Raw genomic sequence first — 20707 nt, forward strand, 5'->3', positions numbered from 1 at the left:
GAAACAAATCCTGCAGTACACTCCTTGTGGACATAGAAGAATATAATAATATATTTTGCTATAAAATATATATACACACAAATTGGAAGACTGTATAAAACAATTCAAGGAAACTATTTAAAGCATGACAATACATGGTGCTGCTTTTGAAACTATTCAGTAGCTTCTTTTGTTGACACCTTGAAACTTTCCTGGAGTGAATATCTGGCTGAAAAATTTGAAACCTAGTAAATTTTACATGATGCAGGTAAAAAGCAGGACGTTGTCAATGTTAATAGTCAGTCTTGAGTGTCATGGCATCAGAGAAGGATGTAATTAGAGCCGTCTGGCCTCTCGCACATACACAAAAGGCAAACCTAATTGCCGGTTGTTCTCCAATCCATTTGGTAAAGTCCTGACTTCACAAGCTTCACGGTCCAACTGACTGCCTCAATATATTGAAAAGCTACTCCAAGGCTACAAACGAATCATTCAATCTTTCTTGTATACTAATACTTGGCTTGAATGTTGTATCCTGTTTTGCTATCTTGTAGACCTTATAGGTCCACCAAATTGAATAAATATTCAGTCACTTAATGACATTCACACAAAATGTCTGTAGGCCTACTGCCTACTTTTTTCTTGGGTTTTTAAAATGGTCATTAAATGAGTCTCATCATATTTGTTTCGACTGTAATACAGCTAAGTTTGCCAGTTCCTTTTCCTCCTCCTCTTTTTTTTTTTTAATAATGTGATGAAAAAAAAACGTGATGAATGGGGCGGCCGGGCAGCTCAGTTGGTAGAGCAGCTGGCTACAGACTGGAAGGTCCGGGGTTCGATCCCGAGTGGTGACGGGATTTTTCTCGTTCCCAAACTTTCAGAACTGCCCTGAGGTTCACTCAGCCTCCTATAAAATTGAGTACCAGGTCTTTCCCAGGGGTAAAAGGCGGTCAGAGCATGGTGCCGACCACACCACCTCATTCTAGTGCCGAGGTCATGGAAAGCATGGGGCTCTACCTCCATTGCCCCCAAGTGTCTTCATGGCATGTGACGGGGATATCTTCACCTTTTTTACCTTTTAATAACGTGATGAATTGTAATAAATGCATTAACAGCTAGTTGCAAGTTGCATCATGGTGTGTACTAAATACATGGAGCGGCCAATGTTACAAGTGAATGCTAGTTTTAAATAAAACCTACCAATGTAATGTAATATTGTGCAAATCTAGTCTTTCAGGTAAAGCTTCCTGTAAAGCAGATTTGAATAATTTCAAGGGCAAAATTGTTCCAGGGCCGGGTATCGATCCTGGGACCTCTGGTTGAACGTACCAGCACTCTGCCAACTGAGCTACCTGGGAACTCCACTCGACACCCTCTCAACTTTTCCCTTGATATCCACACAACTCGCGTGGGCTGACGAAACGCCAGAGACCCACATCGAGTGCACACAATCTCTGTGTGACTTGGAATTGTGGTTTTCTGTTAACGTACACAGTAACGTATATATTATGCAAATCTAGCCTTTCAGGTAAAGCTTCCTGTAAAGCAGATTTGAATAATTTCAAGGGAAAAATTGTTCCGGGCCCAGGTATCGATCCCAGGACCTCTGGTTGAACGTACCAACGCTCTGCCAACTGAGCTACCCAGGAACTCCACCCGACACCGTCTCAACTTTTCCCTTTATATCCACACAACTCGCGTGGGCTGACGAAACGCCAGAAACCCACATCGAGTGCACACAATCTCTGTGTGACTTGGCATTGTGGTTTTCTGTTAACGTACACAGTAACGTATATATTATGCAAATCTAGCCTTTCAGGTAAAGCTTCCTGTAAAGCAGATTTGAATAATTTCAAGGGAAAAATTGTTCCGGGCCCAGGTATCGATCCCAGGACCTCTGGTTGAACGTACCAATGCTCTGCCAACTGAGCTACCCAGGAACTCCACCCGACACCGTCTCAACTTTTCCCTTTATATCCACACAACTCGCGTGGGCTGACGAAACGCCAGAAACCCACATCGAGTGCACACAATCTCTGTGTGACTTGGCATTGTGGTTTTCTGTTAACGTACACAGTAACGTACATATTATGCAAATCTAGCCTTTCAGGTAAAGCTTCCTGTAAAGCAGATTTGAATAATTTCAAGGGAAAAATTGTTCCGGGGCCAGGTATCGATCCCAGGACCTCTGGTTGAATGTACCAACGCTCTGCCAACTGAGCTACCCAGGAACTCCACCCGACACCGTCTCAACTTTTCCCTTTATATCCACACAACTCACGTGGGCTGACGAAACGCCAGAGACCCACATCGAGTGCACACAATCTCTGTGTGACTTGGAATTGTGGTTTTCTGTTAATGTACACAGTAACGTATATATTATGCAAATCTAGCTTTTCAGGTAAAGCTTCATGTAAAGCAGATTTGAATAATTTCGAGGGAAAAATTGTTCCGGGGCCAGGTATCGATCCCAGGACCTCTGGTTGAACGTACCAACGCTCTGCCAACTGAGCTACCCAGGAACTCCACCCGACACCGTCTCAACTTTTCCCTTTATATCCACACAACTCGCGTGGGCTGACGAAACGCCAGAAACCCACATCGAGTGCACACAATCTCTGTGTGACTTGGCATTGTGGTTTTCTGTTAACGTACACAGTAACGTACATATTATGCAAATCTAGCCTTTCAGGTAAAGCTTCCTGTAAAGCAGATTTGAATAATTTCAAGGGAAAAATTGTTCCGGGGCCAGGTATCGATCCCAGGACCTCTGGTTGAACGTACCAACGCTCTGCCAACTGACCTACCCAGGAACTCCATCCGACACCATCTCAACTTTTCCCTTTATATCCAAAAAAAAAATAATGTAATATTCACATTAGCATTTACATTACAGTTAAGTGTTACAAGTCTATCGCTAGTTTCAAAATTAATTAAATTAAATTATGGTTTATTTAACAATGCTAGCAACTGCAGAGGTTATATCAGTGTCGCTGGTGTACCAGAACTTTGTCCCACAGTTCTTTTACATGTCAGTAAATCTACTGACATGAGCTGTCGCATTTAAGTATACTTAAATGCCATCGACCTGGGCCAGGATCGAACCCACAACCTCGAACACAGAAGGCCAGCACTATACCGACTATGCCACCCAGGCCGACCGCTGGTTTTATATATCCATATTATCTGCGAGTCAATTTCTATAAAAGCAAAAAAGATTTACATCTAATGACCAGCAATCTTTTACAAGAAGAGCAATAGTTTTTGAGAATGGGTACCTCTCTCCCTTTCTTCATTATCTGGACAGAAGGGGAAGAAATTCATCGAATTCGCAATGAAAAGTACACAATCCGCCATATGATTAATTTATCTTATAAAAACATTTTTTGCTTGATAGGAACTTCAACATATCATTTAACTTATCAGTTTATTGTATGCAATACAAAAGATCACGGAAAAAACTGCATGATGTTTCTTGCAGCAAATTGCCATTGTCCATAACTGACTTTCAATAGAGTCCACTATTTTTACTACAACTACTATTGCTATTTCTCTACAATTGCGTTACCAAAGAAAGGTAGGACGTATTTGCGTTATAAACGATATGTTTTATTTAACGACACTCCCAACTGCCGAGGTTATACCAGCTTCGCCGGTGTGCCGGAATTTTGTCCCGCATGAGTTATTCTACATGCCAGTAATCTACTGACATGAGCCGGCCGCATTTGCACACTTAAATGCCATCAACCTCGCCCGGGATCAAACCCGCAACCTCGAGCATAGAAGGCCAGCGCTATACCAACTCGCCAACCAGGCTGACTGTATTTACATACTTGGCTTCTAGTGAAGTCATACCAGTAGCGGCTTGCCGTAAAAAAATAGGTGAAGTGCTGTTCACACACACAAATGCATGAACAGTTTTACCAATATAATGAGTAGGCCTACTATTCGTAAACTACGTACAGTTTTAATAGTTCTATAACACATGCAAACAGGATAATTAATTTATTTCAGGACTCACCCAATTTCTTGTATACCAAGTCAATCCTCCTACATTTTAAAGCAGCAAACCTGTCGATGATGTCTTCATAAAATGTCTGAGTTTAACTGAGGGTGGACAGTATATCTCTATGCAAAGCTATGGGCTAATAATGAAAGTCTCTCCTGTGATGTAACAATCCGAGTGAAATTTTCAATCTTTTCAAACAGAAAAGCTTCTTTCATCGGAACAATTTTTAAAAGTTATTTTATACAACTTCCGTATTTTCTTAGCACTTTTTAAAACAAATGACAAATGGAACTGTAGGTCGTCCAGAATTTAAAACATCATTTTTATCCTCATATTTAAGTCTACAAAACGACATTTCTAATAAATTACAAACAGTGTCATTTTCGGGATACATATTTCGCACTCGTTAATAAAAATTTTCTATGTACTGGTACCTGAGTATTTGTGTAATAGCACTATAGTGATTAAACATGTAATATACATTATGATGTAGGATTAATACACTATGTACACTTATCACTAATATATTCTAAATACATTAAAAAATAAGTTAATATATACATACACAATATTAAACTACATGCATACATTTACGCGCGCGTTAAACTTTCAAATACAAGCGTTGGAACACAACTGCCAAGATCATGAGCTCATGAGAAAAAATAATACAGGCGGCGGAAAACAACTTTTAAACTTTGCTAATGTATGTGGGGTGTATTCCTGATGAAATAACATAGAGCCAGTTAATTTACCACTGTAGGAGTGGATGCTTGGAAACAAGAAATGATGATACTATTCTCGAGTCAGATAGTATACTGTAAAATTTAACAGCCCTTAAACAATGGCCCCCGGCCTTGGAGACCGGCTTCAACCCTTCTCTGTTATTAGTACCGTTAGATCTGCAAACTGGTTACTCCGACTACACGAAGTTTGACAGTTCTCCGTAACTGAAAAACCCAGAAACGCACTTCACTCATACCATCTTTCTTTAGTGCGTGACGTCACGTTACCATGGAAACCAAGTGCTATATGAGAATGGGAGCCCAAATAATTTCACCTCTACAGTATTGTAAGTTCCAATAGACACCGCTCGGCACTCGTAACAGTTGACATTATTCTACTCAGTGGACGGTTACAGGTACTATTTATACAACTAAACACTGTTTATAACGACTGAAAAGAAAACTTTTTTTTTATTTTATAAATACGGTAACGGTAATAACTGGAATTAATTCTTAATGTGAGACAAAATTGTGTTTTACACGTAAATACGTGAAGTGGCACTTCACCTACTTCACCTGAATAACCGTCCCTGAGTCATACATATCATAAACAAAAGACAAATCGAGCAGCGATGCCAATTTCATTACTGGAATAAGGGTGGAAAGTTACTGTGAAAGTGGAAGCCGGCAGAGAGGTGGGATTGCATGCTTTATATGTAAGCTTTTGGTACGTAAATAGAAAGCGAGTTTTCGCAAAGTGGAGTATCAGTAAGGGGAAAGAAATTGGCCACCCTACCCCATTATCTCATGACCAAGTTGCCTCATAAGTGGTGCCTTGTTAGCATCACTTGTGAGGTTCAGATCTGTCTTTGAACAGATAGCTAAACAACAAGTATCAGTGACAGGTTAAGTTTGGTTAGTTCAGGTTTTTGATATGTCTTGAATATACGCATTTTGGTTGGTAAGTCACGTAATAAAATTACTCTATTATACTTCATGAGCAACATCAGATAAAGGGACTCATAATATTAATAATGAGCAAATTCCGACCAATAATTCTGGAGAAATTACAGCAGGCCTGCACAGATGATGGCATAACTATAGGTTCACAACTGGTAAAACTCCGTTATGGGAACAATTGAATTTTTCTCCTCTAATAACAATTGTTATCATAACAGATAAATTCTGTAGGACCAAAAGTTAATGTTTACGTAGCCTAGATCCATTACAGGAGGTTACTAAACCTTACCGCTGCACTGAAGGCGGAGTCGGAGTTTCCCTCCATTGATCTGAACCATTGCCGCCATTGATTGACAAGTCATCTGATGCATCACTGCTATCAGTTAAACATTCTCCTAACGAAATTATTCTGTCAGTTTCACTGTCTATTACGAGGCGCATCCAGAAAGTAAGTTTCCCTATTTAAAAAAAAAAAAAAGAACACACACTTTCAGGAAAACATTTCTTGGCAACAGGTACAGCAATGTTTCAGCTATTTTTCAACATAGCCACCATCAGAATTGAGACACTTGTCGTATCGTGGGATCAACTTTTCTATCCCTCTGTCGTAGAACTCTGCTGCCTGTGAATGGAACCAGCGTGTGACAGACGTCTTCAGCTCTTCGTCGTTGCCAAAATGCTCACCGGAGGACAGGAATTTCTTGAGGTGCAAGAAAACGTGAAAACCGATGAGAGCAAGATCAGGACTGTAGGGTGGATGATCAAACAACTCCCAGCCAAATTCCGTCAAAACAGCTGCTGTGCGCCGAGCCGTATGTGGACGAGCATTGTCATGGAGGAGCACAACACCTGCAGTAAGCATTCCACGCCTCTTGTTTTGAATGGCACGTCGCAATTTTCGCAGTGTTCACAGTAACGGTCAGCGTTCACTGTTTCACTTCTTGGAAGGAAGTCAATGAGCAGAATGCCCTTCCTGTCCCAGAACACCATGCACATCACTTTCCGTACCGACAGCATCCATTTTAATTTCGTCCTGACCGGAGATCCACTATGCCGCCAATGCATTGACTGCTGATTGGTTTCCAGGGTGAAGTGCAAAATCCAAGTCTCATCGCCTGTGACGATCCTGTCGGGGAACTAGTCACCGTCATCGTCATACCGTTTCAGAAATGTCAGTGCTGCTCCTAAACATTGCATTTTGTGTTCAGGTATCAGGTTTTTCGGCACCCACCTGGCACACACTTTTTTGAACAGCAGGTGCTTAGTGACAATCTCATGCAACAAGGATCGCGATATCTGCGGAAAATGACTGCTCAGCTCTGTAATCGTGAAGCAACGGTTCTTCATGATGCACTGCCGCACCAGCTCAACACGATCATCATTTATGAGGGACGGTCGCCCACTGCGCTCTTCATCATGGACACTTTGACGACCTTCGGAAAACTGCCTACACCAGCGACGCATCATCTGCTTACTCATGATGTTCGGCCCATAGACCTGACAGACCTGCCGATGAATTTCAATTGGCGCAATGCTTTGTGCATTATAGAACTTTATCACCGACCGAACCTCGCAGGCGGCAGGAGAAGGAATAAGAGCTTCCATTTCGGACCACTGCTGCCACGCTACTGACACCAGGCGGGACCTGTCCGGCTGGCATATGATTGATACATCATAGATCTGTTACGCATGCGCAATTGACACGGCTAATTACGTTTACTTTCAAGGGGAAAAAATCGGGAAACTTACTTTCTGGATGCGCCTCGTACATTAGCATTAGAAAAATATTGTTCTTTATTTTTAACGTTTCTTCCACTTGTCTTTTCCACATTCTGCGAAAAAGTGGCGACACAATCGTTGCTTTATGTTAATTGGGGACCCAATTTCTGTTACAAAGATCCAACTGAAAAGACTGGAGACAACTGACTAAACATTTTAGTCTGTGTCTTTAAGTAAATGAAACCGAGATGTTTGGATGTTCCTAAGTAGAGCTTACCTCTTATCTTCTCACATTTCTTCCTTTAAAAACTTTCCTACCCATTTAAATTTGAGGTTGTTCTTTATAATTGCGTTATCACGATAAGGTACAAATGTATTTAAGTACTTGGTTTCTAGTCGAATCACGTATCATCGCACCAAAATAAGGGTGTAATGTTGCTGTAAAAGTGGAGCCAGTGGAGAGGTGCGGGCAAGTGAGATCGCTCCAACGAAGTGGAAGAAAGAGTACATTCTAGACAATTGTGAGTATATACAAGGCATACCAAAAGCCTAAACTAACCTAACCTGATTCGATCTTTACAAAATTCGCTTTTCTCTGTGATCAGTAAGGAAATCACAGAAATGAGATGTGCTACCCCTCCCTGCCGCCTACCCCTTTCACCTCGATGGAGTAATCCCACCTGACCGCACCTCTTTGCTGACCCCTAATTTCACAGCAACTTTCCACCCTTATTTTAATGCGAAATTGATGTCAGCACTCAATTTTTATTTTGTTTGCGACATATATGACTCAAATAGAAGTCAAGTACGTAAATACATTTATATCTTAACGTGGTAACGCAATTGTAAAGAAATGCAATTGTAAAGAAATACCAAATATAACAATGACCGCCAGAATAACATGACATACCTGAGAGATCATGTAATTATTTTCTACAGTGATGTTGTATTAACAATTACATTTGCTACATCGAAATATGGATAAATGCCACTTGTATCAAAGGGTTCATAAGGGATTAAATCTTCCATTTCTTAAATGTGAAAGAATTGTAATTTGATTTCCCATGGCTTGCAATGCATTTATGGTGGTTACTTTGCCTTACAAAATATAGCTGATGAAGATTAAAATGTCGTCACAGGTTGGAAAGTAGAGCCGAAATACCAACATAAAATTGTAGTGTGACAGTGAATACATTATTATTCCTTTTATATTTCAAGGGAGTATTCGAGACCGGGTTAGAGTCATAAGCTCTTACATAAATTTTCATTAGCTTTAATCCTGTTTTTTTTTCTATACTACAGTGCAAAATCACAGCATTTATCGAGGATTCTAAATGATAAAAACTCTTGTCAAGTACCTCTCTATGCCCATTAGATTTGGTTCGGGAACAGTTCGTAGGCTACTGTTCTATTTAGTTGTAGCCCAACATATGTCGCAGTTTGAAACACGATTTAATACATTTTTATTCAATATATGTATCACAGCATTATATTAAACCACCTGACTGCGATTGTATATATACAGTAAACAAACCTCCTCAACGTTCCTCCTGGGGATGTGGAAAAATGACAGCAAGAGTTTTAGCTTAACTTGCGTTTGCAGGTCTGGAAAACAATCTTTGATATTCCTTAATACTTCAGCATTGAGTTGAGAGCAAATTGAACCACCAGTCCACGAATCATTTGACGTTCCAAGCTTATTATGTAGCCATAACGATGTATCACTATCCCTGACATTCGCCATATTAAATAGGGTAGTGTGCTCTTTTTCCACTAGAGCACCCATAAGCCAGCGTGGCGGCCATTATCGAACAAATAAAACGCGCGAGTTTTGAATCTTAAAGTGCATTATGGTCTTGAATTTCACGTTGTTGAAGAATCTGTAAGACATAATATTAGCAATTATTCGTACATTTATATGAAAATTAGTTATATTTAATTATTATTAATATCACTATGTCTATCATGTGTTCCCAAAATTAATTGAAACATACTTTTGGGCTTCATATAATACATAAGAGCATTAGATATAAAAATGCTATTAATTGTAATTTAATACAAAATAAACAACAATACAGTAACTTCTGTCAGTTCTATTACACACATGTTTGTAAAATAATAATTATAATACATTTAGAAAGATAGTGTTGATAACAACTACTGTATATGAGTATCTTGAAAGCTGTGTCTGGTTGTCATGGTTACAACTGGATGTTGGCTATATTGTAGCCGATTTTATTGCACGTAATATAATTTATTGTACATACTGAGATATATTTCTTCATACTTTATTAGACGCGTGAAACTATTATTCCCGGACGCATTTAATGAACCATAACTATTAGGACTAGTACTGGTACACTATTTTCCTGGATATCAACTATTTTTTATTTAGCATTATTACACAGAGAATTAATAATTGAAGACCAGTCAATCTTGTGTGAATGCATCTAGAACTGATTGAAATATTCTTTATTTGGAATGAATGGTTATGACAATACATACGATGAGGGGGAAGGTGCTCCTCAAAATAAATATTCCGAAATAAATACAATTGACAGTGAAGAACAAATTATACCAGGACCAGGGAATGCATCATTCTTTGATCTGAGCCGTAAACATTTGAGACAGTTTCCAGAATACCTTTATGATGAATGTTTATACGTAAAGGTAATGTTTTCCCTATACCTTTTCTTGATTTAAATGTCACTGGTTTTATTTAGTGTGGTCTAGTTTTCTAATATTTTTTACTTCATTTATTGCAGTATCTCTATTTGGAAGGTAATTTACTTCAAGAGTTATGTGAAATTTTCTTCCCTGCTTTGCCAAGCCTGAAGTGGTTGGATGTGAGGAACAATTTCTTAACATCTCTTCCTAGATCAATAGCAAATCACCCCAATCTTGAAGTACTTCTTCTGCAAGGAAACCAAATTCGTGTCTTGCCATTGGAACTAGGCCTTGTTCCTAAACTGAGGGGTATTCAGCTATTAGGAAATCCTATCACCTTTCCTCCTCAAGATGTACTGGAACACGGAGTAAAGAGTGTGATAGAGTTTTTAAGAGATGAACATAATATTCAAGCCCCATCACCATCAACCATTCGACCAATAGCAGAGCCATTCTACAAGAGTACAGAGTCTAGAGGTATGAGCATATTATTGAACTTATTTCTTTATGATTATCTTGATGGGAACGTGTCTTCTTTTTTAAATCGGCAGATCTTGAATCTTCTTTGCACGTAGGCTACCGTAGGTCTAATTATTTATGAGAACTTGTCATGCGCAGACTGGATGGTGTAAGATGCTGAAATGTAAGTATGAAACGTGTTCATATAGTCTATATAGCCTAATGTTGTTGTTTAGTCAACTGTGCGAAGACAGGTCTGGGTTAAACGAGCGTTGAGCGGATTCCGCCGATTTTGGAATAGACACCGACGCACTTAGGTTAGGTTAGGTTAGGTTAGGCTTTTATTATCCCGTCAAGATGAAGGTGAAAGCGATTGAGTGTGATTTTTTTGTTTTCTATGTTGTCAGTTCAAGTACGTCGGTGTCTATTCCAAAATCGGTGGAATCCGCTCAGCGCTCGTTTCACCCAGGTCTGAACCTCACAAGTGATACCAAGAAGGCACCACTTATGAGGCAACTAGGCCAGGAGATAATGGGGTAGGGTGGCCAGTTCCTTTCCCCCTCATATATATATATATATATATATATATAGCGTAGTTCATATAGGCTATATATACCTAGAGTGTCTCATTTATCTTGACCACCCAAAATAACTTTGTACTCAAGCACCAAATGAAAAATTGTTTCATACAAAAGGTGTAAACCTGCCTATTACTGAAAGGTGGAAATAATACTGATGGGGAGGCAACCGTGTAGCGTTATTTATTATTGAGATACACTTATTAACATTGTTTCTTTAAGTGGCACTATGTATTTATTGGTATTTCAATTAAGTTCGTCGAAACCTTTTCAAAAATGTATCATAGTGGGTCATTCTGATAAACAGGACATTAATAAACGGAACATTATTGGTGTCTTGACGGTATGTTTCTTGTATATAATATGAAGTGTAAACAATATGTACAGTAGTACATTGCAGATGATAGGCCTACTCAGGGTCGCATAACCCATTACACGTAGCTTTGTTTTCATTCTGCTGAACACTGATGACTGAGTGAGTGGTCTGTACTACATTTAGTTTCATGTGTTTACTGTAAACCAAAGCTACGTGGAATGGGTTACATGACCCTGGATGTCTGCAATGTAGGCCTACTACCGGTACATATTGTTTACACAAACTTAGTCAAATCACTTTCTTTGTATGTATTATGCACAAGAACCATGCTGTCGAGGCACCAAGTAACATCGCGTTTATTAACGTTCTGTTTATTAGAATGACCTACTGTGATAATGTACCATACATTTTTGGACAGGTCTTGACGAGCTTAATTGAAATACTGAATAATAAATATATAGTACCATTTAAAGAAACAATGTTAGTGCTCGTACCTCATTATTAAATAATGCTACAAGGTTCCTTCCCCATTAGTATTATTTCCCCCTTTCAGTTGTACAGCTTTTGTATGAAACAATTTTTCATTTGGTGCTTGTGTAGGCCTACAAAGTTATTTTGGGTGGTCAAGATAAATCGGACATTCTGTATAGTCAGATTTTTTGTGCGTGTATATATGACATGATATATTTCGTCACAGCACTTCTTTACATGTAATGGTGTACCTCACATTTCTGTATCCGGTGCCACCATTAACATATTACAGTAACACATTATTTGCAGTACACATCTACACAAATACTCCCAATTACACTATGTACTTTTTTTGTTACTTGGTCAATCTCCCCTTCAGTATTTCTCCTACATTTCATTTGCTATTCTCTATTTGATCATTAATCGTAATATATCTAAAATTATGTACACCTTTCAAACCCCCTTTTTCCTCTAACTACTATTCACTAAAATTTCAATTTCACTTATTCTCTATAAATTATCATATTGAATTATTTGCCCTATTTGTTCTTTGACCTTTTCTCCTAACTTTCTCTTATATTCATTTACTGTTCCAAAGTTCAAATGTTAGTACTAATTTTATGCTGTCACTTATTCATTTCTCTTAACCCTTTTTCACTATTTTCACTCATTCCTATTTGCGCTCACTTTCACTTTCTCACTATTCCACTTATACCTAATCCTTTCACACTACTCTCACTTCCTATAAATACTTACATTTATCTCTACACATCAGCTTATACACTTTCTCTCTCCCCTATACTTCTCTATCATTTACAATTTCCCTTTACTAGCACTTTTTGATCACATCCCCACATTTTTTAATCACATCTAATACCTTTGCTATATCCTCAGCTGTCGCAGGTTCTGACCTTTCTTTACTGTTCGTCTCTGCTTTATTTCTATCTCTATCTTTCTTTCTATTTCTTTCTTCTTCTTCTATTCCTCTTTTGTTTCCCCCCCCCCCACACTTTCACTTTCACATCCTAGATTTCCACTTACACTCGCACCCTTAAACTTTTCACTACTTTCTTCCCTATTACTTCCTGACTCTTGGTTTCTCTTTTTATCCCCATTCGCCTTTTTTCTAGCGTCTGTGTATATTATATACACGCGCACAAAATCTGACTGAATAAAAATTGTCGCATTCTTTGGCAGTACGTTGCTAACTTACTTACTTACGAATGGCTTTTAAGGAACCCGAAGGTTCATTGCCGCCCTCACATAAGCCCGCCAGCGGTCCCTATCCTGTGCAAGATTAATCCAGTCTCTATTATCATATCCCACCTCCCTTAAATCCATTTTAATATTATCCTCCCATCTACGTCTTGGTCTCCCTAAAGGTCTTTTTCCCTCCGGTCTCCCAACTAACACTCTATATGCATTTCTGGATTCGCCCATACGTGCTACATGCCCTGCCCATCTCAAACGTCTGGATTTAATGTTCCTAATTATGTCAGGTGAAGAATACAATGCGTGCAGTTCTGTGTTGTGTAACTTTCTCCATTCTCCTGTAACTTCATCCCGCTTAGCCCCAAATATTTTCCTAAGCACCTTATTCTCAAACACCCTGAACCTATGTTCCTCTCTCAGAGGGAGAGTCCAAGTTTCACAACCATACAGAACAACCAGTAATATAACTGTTTTATAAATTCTAACTTTCAGATTTTTGGACAGCAGACTGGATGATAAGAGCTTCTCAACCGAATAATAACAGGCATTTCCCATATTTATTCTGCGTTTAATTTCCTCCCGAGTGTCATTTATATTTGTTACTGTTGCTCCAAGATATTTGAATTTTTCCACCTCTTCGAAGGATAAATCTCCAATTTTTATATTTCCATTTCGTACAATATTCTGGTAACGAGACATAATCATATACTTTGTCTTTTCGGGATTTACTTCCAAACCGATCGCTCTACTTGCTTCAAGTAAAATTTCCGTGTTTTCCCTAATCGTTTGTGTATTTTCTCCTAACATATTCACGTCATCCGCATAGACAAGAAGCTGATGTAACCCGTTCAATTCCAAACCCTGCCTGTTATCCTGAACTTTCCTAATGGCATATTCTAGCGTGAAGTTAAAAAGTAAAGGTGATAGTGCATCTCCCTGCTTTAGCCCGCAGTGAATTGGAAAAGCATCAGATAGAAACTGACCTATACGGACAATATTATATACACGCGCACAAAATCTGACTGAATAAAAATTGTCGCGTTCTTTGGCAGTACGTTGCTAACACTATACTTATCTCAAGTTTAAGCTAAGCTGAGCTAGTCGATCTGTGACAAGTTAGTAGTATACTTAGAGAAAAATCTAAAATTTAAAAACATATAAATATAGGTACCATTACCTACAATAGTTACTTATGACTACTAACACTTTATAATTTTCGATTTTGTGTTACGAGATAGTTTATGTTGTTACCGGTACTTTTATGACAGCAGAACTAGCAAAAGTATCTACTGATAAAAGAAAAGTTTTCCTGATATTACACATGAATAAAATTGGTTCATTGTTTTGCAGAAGGCAAAATGAAGACAAGATCTGGACAGAAGAGAAAGTCCCCAGCATTAGTAAAAAAGAGAGCAGTTTCATCTAATCTGCCTCCAATAACAGTGAAGAGTTACCAGAAACCAGACTCAAAATCTGATCCCCCACGACCTAAGACATCCCAGCCCGTGTGCCGGTACCAGCTGGCGGTAAGTCTCTTTATCTCACTCACCCACAGAAGGTTAGTTTGTTCTCCTATAATGACTTCAGTCATCTGTTACAGATGACCCCACCAACCCAAAATGACATTGAAGTTACGGAAGACATGTCCACCAGAATCCAAAGTGTTGGCAACAAGATTCTGCAGTTGTGGCCACATCCTACTGACATGTTTGTTACAGATTCACTTCACTTAAAGACTGTTATTGTACCCAAATTGCCGAAGTCCTTATGCATTGTATGTTATTTCAGGTGCAAGAGGGAAGCCAAAATTCGTGACAATCTTCTGAAGGAGATGTTTGTAGCAAGGATTCGGTATATGCTACAGCAACAGGCTGCCATTATTCAAAGGACGAAGTATGGGCTTTACTTTACTGCAATTACAGTCCTCTCTGTAGATTAAAAACTCAAAAAAGTTTCATATCCATGGTTCAAGAATTAAAACAGAAAATCAACATCCCGAATTTAAAAGAAAACTTACAAATTAAACCAAACCCTTTAACTCTATTAAATATAGAATATAATCTAAATTTAACACAAGACATACTGAAATCAGAAGTAAACACTGAAATACTGAAACAATTGTCTTTAGAGACAATTAATATTAGGTACCCTCCACAAAACTGGCTTCATTTATACACCGATGGATCCTTGATCTCCAGAGAACAAGGTGCCGGTGCAGGTGTTACATGCTGTCTCTTCTCACTTTATAGATCTCTTGGATATGGAACAACAAGTTTTGATGGAGAAATCACTGATATAAGTGAAAGTCTCAGGAATCTTCTATGCCACATCAATAAATTTTAAAATGCAGTTATATTGTCAGATTCCAAAGCAGCTATTCTATCAATAGTCTCTAGACACACACCTTCATCTCAAACAGCAGAAATAACTAAAATGCTCTCTCAATTATTATCACTCAATAAAAGAATTGTATTCCAATGGATACCATCCCATTGTGGAATCCTGGGAAACAAGAATGCGGATGGTTTAGCAAAGAAGGGCAGCACTGCTACTTACAGACCTGTTACTAAATCTACGTATTACTCTGTGAAAAGATTTATTAAATCTACATACTTAGACTTCAACAAACAAAATTTGATAACACAATCTCAAGGGAAAAAATGGAACTCTATGCATCATAATCCACAGTTGATTCCCGATTTACCACGAAAATCGTCTGTAGCTGCATTTAGATTGGCAACAGGCCATGTCTGTTTGGCCAAACACCTGCATAGAATTGGAATATATCAGTTTCCTAACTGTCCATTGTGCAACTCAAATCAAGCAATAGATTCGGAACACCTCAAAATCTGTGCGTCAGTGGCTAACCATGACAATATCTTTGAAAAATATTAGAGTGCAAGAGGTCAAATGACTTTATTGTCAAATGCCTGGCATTAGAAAACAACAACAACTTTACTGCAATTGTGACACAAATTAAATGTTGAAATTATTCTTTATTTCACTATGCATGAATGAATTTGGTAGGTGAAAATCATTTGAAATAGCAACGCGTAAAACTTCTCACATTTTTGTAACTTTCATAATCATTGATCTGGAAGAAATAGTACTGTAGACAGTATCTCACATCTATCCAACCAAAATTGTGATTTTAGGAGGCCTATATTTTGAATGCCAAAACTACGTACCGCGCAGGGTTACCAACTCTCTGGGATCTCCCGTGTTTGGCCCTAATTTTTAACAGACTCCTGGCTCCCATATTTGTCTTCTCTTCGAACATTTTTCTCCCTTATTTTGCATAATGTAAAAATTTTCATTCAAAAAATTTGATTTTGCCGTAAATCATGATGATTTATATGATGAATTTTGAGATGCACTAAAATGTGCAGACTTTGTGGAAGGTAATGCTTGCCAGAAATGAATTTTAGTGCTCATTTGTTTAAAATCAAATCATTTTAATATTATAAATTTGGCAAAACTGGCAAGTTTTATTCTAAACATACCAAGTAGTTAGTAATGCTCATACAAAGAAGGTGTTTCATCTCATGAACAATAATTGAACAGATGTTCGATACAGGAAAATGATGCATCTATTAAATCAGAACTGCAAACTGCAGTCGATTTCAACTATTAGTACGCGAGACAATTGAATCTAGCTGCCATCGTGTAGAATAAAGTTGTTTTTAGTAACGGAACTGGATAATTTGTCCATTTTCTATGTGAAAAAGTTACCAACCCTAGTACCACCTATATTATTATTACTCGACCAAGGCGAGTGGAGTTGTGGGCATAATGTGAACTATTGCGATGCAGTATTATGAACACAGGAACAGTAGCGCCATGGCTCTGGGCTGCAGGACTCCACTGGCCTCGGTTGAGTAATACCGGTACTGGTATATATTAATGGAAGGCCTTAATGATCTAAACAATGATCAATGCCTATTTGGGTGATCATTTCCTTATTATTATATTATTAATGATCTAAACAAGAAACAAAATATTATTGTTAAAGACCCAAATGGTTAAAATGAAGTTCAAGGCAAAAAAAAGGAATCACTAATGTGAAATAGTGATATATACAATTTGTAACTGTTTCATTTCTTGAAATATTGCTCTAATGATAGTTTTTTTTCTTTGTATATTTATCAAAATTTAACACATTAAAAACAGGAAGTGACAGTAGTTATCGAAAGTTTGCCATAAATGTCACGTTTGAAATGGATTAGTGAAAAATTGAACTAACTTTATGAAGAAATTTTCATTGCCAAACATTTACGAGATATCTACAAGTATTTATGTGAAATTATGACAGAAAAGCTAAGAGATTGTGTTGTATGTTAAGATACTTAAAGCATAGACTTAGAAGTTTACAGTAATTTGTGAACATACGATAAATAATAAATAATTATTTCAATCTACCGTAACTTACAAAAAGTTGGTAGGTACTTGAAAACTAAGTAAATATAAAATGCCAACCACATCTACAGAGACATCAACAAAGACATGGAAATACTGCACATCCAACCAAAAAGCCAGAAACTCAACACACTAGAACAATATGAAATATACAGACACACGAAAACACACCCCAACGATATTCTCAACACACAACTCAATTTCAAAACACATACACTCTTTGACTCTACACTACGAACGCACCCACACAGAAAACAGGAGGCGCCAAGACCAACAACAACCCGTTCCGCAGATGACCGAAAATAGGTCGAAACATGTTAACAAGGTACGTTAAAATTTAACACAAGAAAGTTCATATCATACATATTCCGAAGTGATACAGTGTTAAAAGTTGTGTAATCAAGATGTATAAATATAAAAATATCCAACTCTATCATATTTCTGAATATTACAAGAAATTATTCAATGACGATGAGATGCTAGTCTGGCCATTATGGAGAAACAGTGGAAAGAGAGTGGGGAGGAAAACTAAAGTACTGACAGAAAACCTGTCCATAGCTCTACATCCACCGCAAATTTCATATCTGTCTAATCTGTCGATAATTTAATAATTTTGATTTGTGTGATAGTCATATTTTATAACATAAAGAAAAGGAATAACCATTTTTCAAAACACTTGATACGAAAATTTTACTGCAGTCATTTCTATCCTTATAAAACTTTTCCAAAATGTGACATACAGGATGATTGAGCTAAAAGTAAACAAATAACAGCGTATAATGAGAGAATTGATACTTTATAATCCTGTAATGTAAAGCGCAATCAATAGCAAATTGCTCTGAGATTTATTCCACGCAAGTGCAGAAACAGAATGGGGACAGATTATGCATCAGTCGTTTACTTGTCATAGAGATGTGGATGCCACAGCATAAAGTGCAATGCATTCTGATTTTCATCGATATGGCAAATCATCTCAACACCGAAATCAGATCTTTTGTGGCAATCATCTGATTTAAGATGATGGAATTGGAGTTTGTAAGCACTTAAAAAGAGCCTCTTGTGAAGAGTACAATAAACTGTAGAACAAGGAACTCGCAATTCCCTACTAGCCTGTTTAATTGACTTATGTAGGCTCCTAGCAAATGACTAACGCACCTGATACACAGTCTCTTCGGTCACATGCTTTTTAGAATGTTTCCCTTTTTGAAATCAAGCTTCCAGTCTCTCGTAGAGTTTTATCCCACTCATAAATGGATTTACGTGTGGGAGGATACACATTCCATTCCCTTTGTGCATGCTGCTGAACACTGATTAAATTCTTCAAACCAGAGCTTGCACTCCACTTTACACTACGGCAATGGCAGGCATTCCTGCGGCATTGTTGCAGTGATGTCAGAGCTCAGCAAAGCATCAAATTTACCCCCTATCTTCCCTTTCCCCCACTCCATGAAAATACTGCGCGTGTACGTGGCGGATTATACTGGATTGCTGTACTTCAGAGCTTCATTAGTGATACAATGTCTTTCGCAGAATCATATGAATCGAGAGAATATCACACTTACAAGAAAGGCGGTTCTTTCATTTCTCATGTTTAGGATCAGTTACAAATATTCAGGACGCAAATTTAAATATGAACATTCTTAAAACAGATCACCTGTTATACGAGTTCAAAGAACACAGATTCAGTGATTTTCAAAGGATGGAGAAAGATTTCAATATTTTTACCACTCCTTTTCATGTTTAAATTGAAAATGTTATCCCAGAATTGCAGTTAGAGGTACTGGATTTGCAGAATGATGGCTTCTTGAAAGCAGAATGTGAAGGTCTACTGGGGGCTAAAATTGTTCAAAAGATGTCCAGTACTACATATCCACTGCTTAGACAGTTTGCTTAAAAAATAATGAGTACCGTCATTTCCCATAACTATGGGCCTCGAACATAACTATTGTCCACGATACAACTATTCAAATTTTGTACTCCATAACGAGTACCTCGTTTATCTATATTTTTGCTGTACTGTAGTTTGAAGTCAAGTCACTGCAGCTATCTACGAACGGTCTATGATCTTTGAATAGTTGTATCGTGGACCATAGTTATGGGAAATGACGGTATGTATTCATCAACCTACCAATGCGAACAGCTGTTTTCTAAAATGAAATTTATAAAGTCCAGCCAAAGATCCCGCTTAAGCGATGCTCATCTCCTTGCGCAACTGAAAATAGCATGCACAGATATAAATTCCTATTTCGAAGAAATGCTTTGAAAAATGATTAATTAAATATCACGTGAATGGACTATTCTAATTGCATATGGTAGGTAGGAGTGTAGTGGCGCTACTGTCTGTAAATCCGTCACTGCATTGTAGAGTACAACCCCTCCCACAGTATGTAGTTGCCATTTAAATACTGTCTTGTGGGTTGCGTTCATTTTGCCCACCACTGCACTACGGCGTCCACATTTCGACTGACAAAAAAATGAGCACTGCATAACCCTTTCTGCGTTCGTGCAGCAGGCAATGAAACAATGACCTTGCAAGTATGACAGAATAAATCTCAGAGAGATTTTATATCGATTGTGGTTTACGTTACAAAATTATATTATGTTATTTATGTTTACTTTTAGCCTGGACATCTTGTACTGTAAGTTCTCAATACAAATCTACTCAGTTGAAAACAAAATTAAATTTCAATCTCAATTCCATTGTGGTTTTGCAGGGATAGAGAAGTGCTACGAAAATGGAGACAAACTGGAGCACCTATTCGCCAAAGACAAGGTCAGCACTACTTATTATGATCACTAGGGAGCGGATTTTTATGTGCTAAAAAATTGAAATATATTTATTTTTTATGTGCTAAAAAGTACGAAAATATTTGCTAAAAATAAAAAAAATATATTTTTTTAAATATGACAAAAATACCTTACTTAGCTTGAAAAAAAAAATGTTACTAGATACTCACCAATCACACTTGAGTATTAGTTGCTAGTAGTTGGCCGAGAATTGCAGTGAACAACAAAACAAAGGTCATTTCCAAATTCTCCATCACAAATGCATGCCCATTATCTCTGAACAACGACTTATACTGTGAAAACGATCTTTCCACATCACAGGACGTCAGACGTGCATATTTAAAGAGAGGAATGTCACAAACACAAACACCGTCAGTTTCACCTACAGGCACGCCCTCCAATACTTGAGCAA

At 37.9% G+C, this 20707-nt stretch overlaps 2 protein-coding genes across 2 annotated transcripts in view; one reads left to right on the forward strand and one right to left on the reverse strand.

The window, feature by feature from the left end:
- Nelf-A (Negative elongation factor A) overlaps window positions 1–9137 on the reverse strand; it is a 58228-nt gene extending 49091 nt beyond the window's left edge. Inside the window, exon 1 of the mRNA XM_069834072.1 lies at window positions 8924–9137. Coding sequence (XP_069690173.1) covers window positions 8924–9133 — 210 coding nt within the window. The 5' untranslated portion in view covers window positions 9134–9137. The remainder of the gene's footprint in view (window positions 1–8923) is intronic.
- Window positions 9138–9870: 733 nt separating this feature from the next.
- Window positions 9871–20301, forward strand: LOC138704262 (leucine-rich repeat-containing protein 27-like). Its single transcript, XM_069832134.1, has 6 exons — window positions 9871–10059; window positions 10155–10533; window positions 14443–14618; window positions 14693–14799; window positions 14881–14985; window positions 20223–20301. Exons 1-6 carry the CDS (start codon window positions 9871–9873, stop codon window positions 20299–20301), a joined length of 1035 nt encoding a protein of 344 aa, XP_069688235.1.
- Window positions 20302–20707: the final 406 nt, after the last annotated feature.

Source organism: Periplaneta americana, chromosome 8 (genome assembly GCF_040183065.1).
Source record: "Periplaneta americana isolate PAMFEO1 chromosome 8, P.americana_PAMFEO1_priV1, whole genome shotgun sequence".
Classification (NCBI taxonomy): Eukaryota; Metazoa; Arthropoda; class Insecta; order Blattodea; family Blattidae; genus Periplaneta; species Periplaneta americana.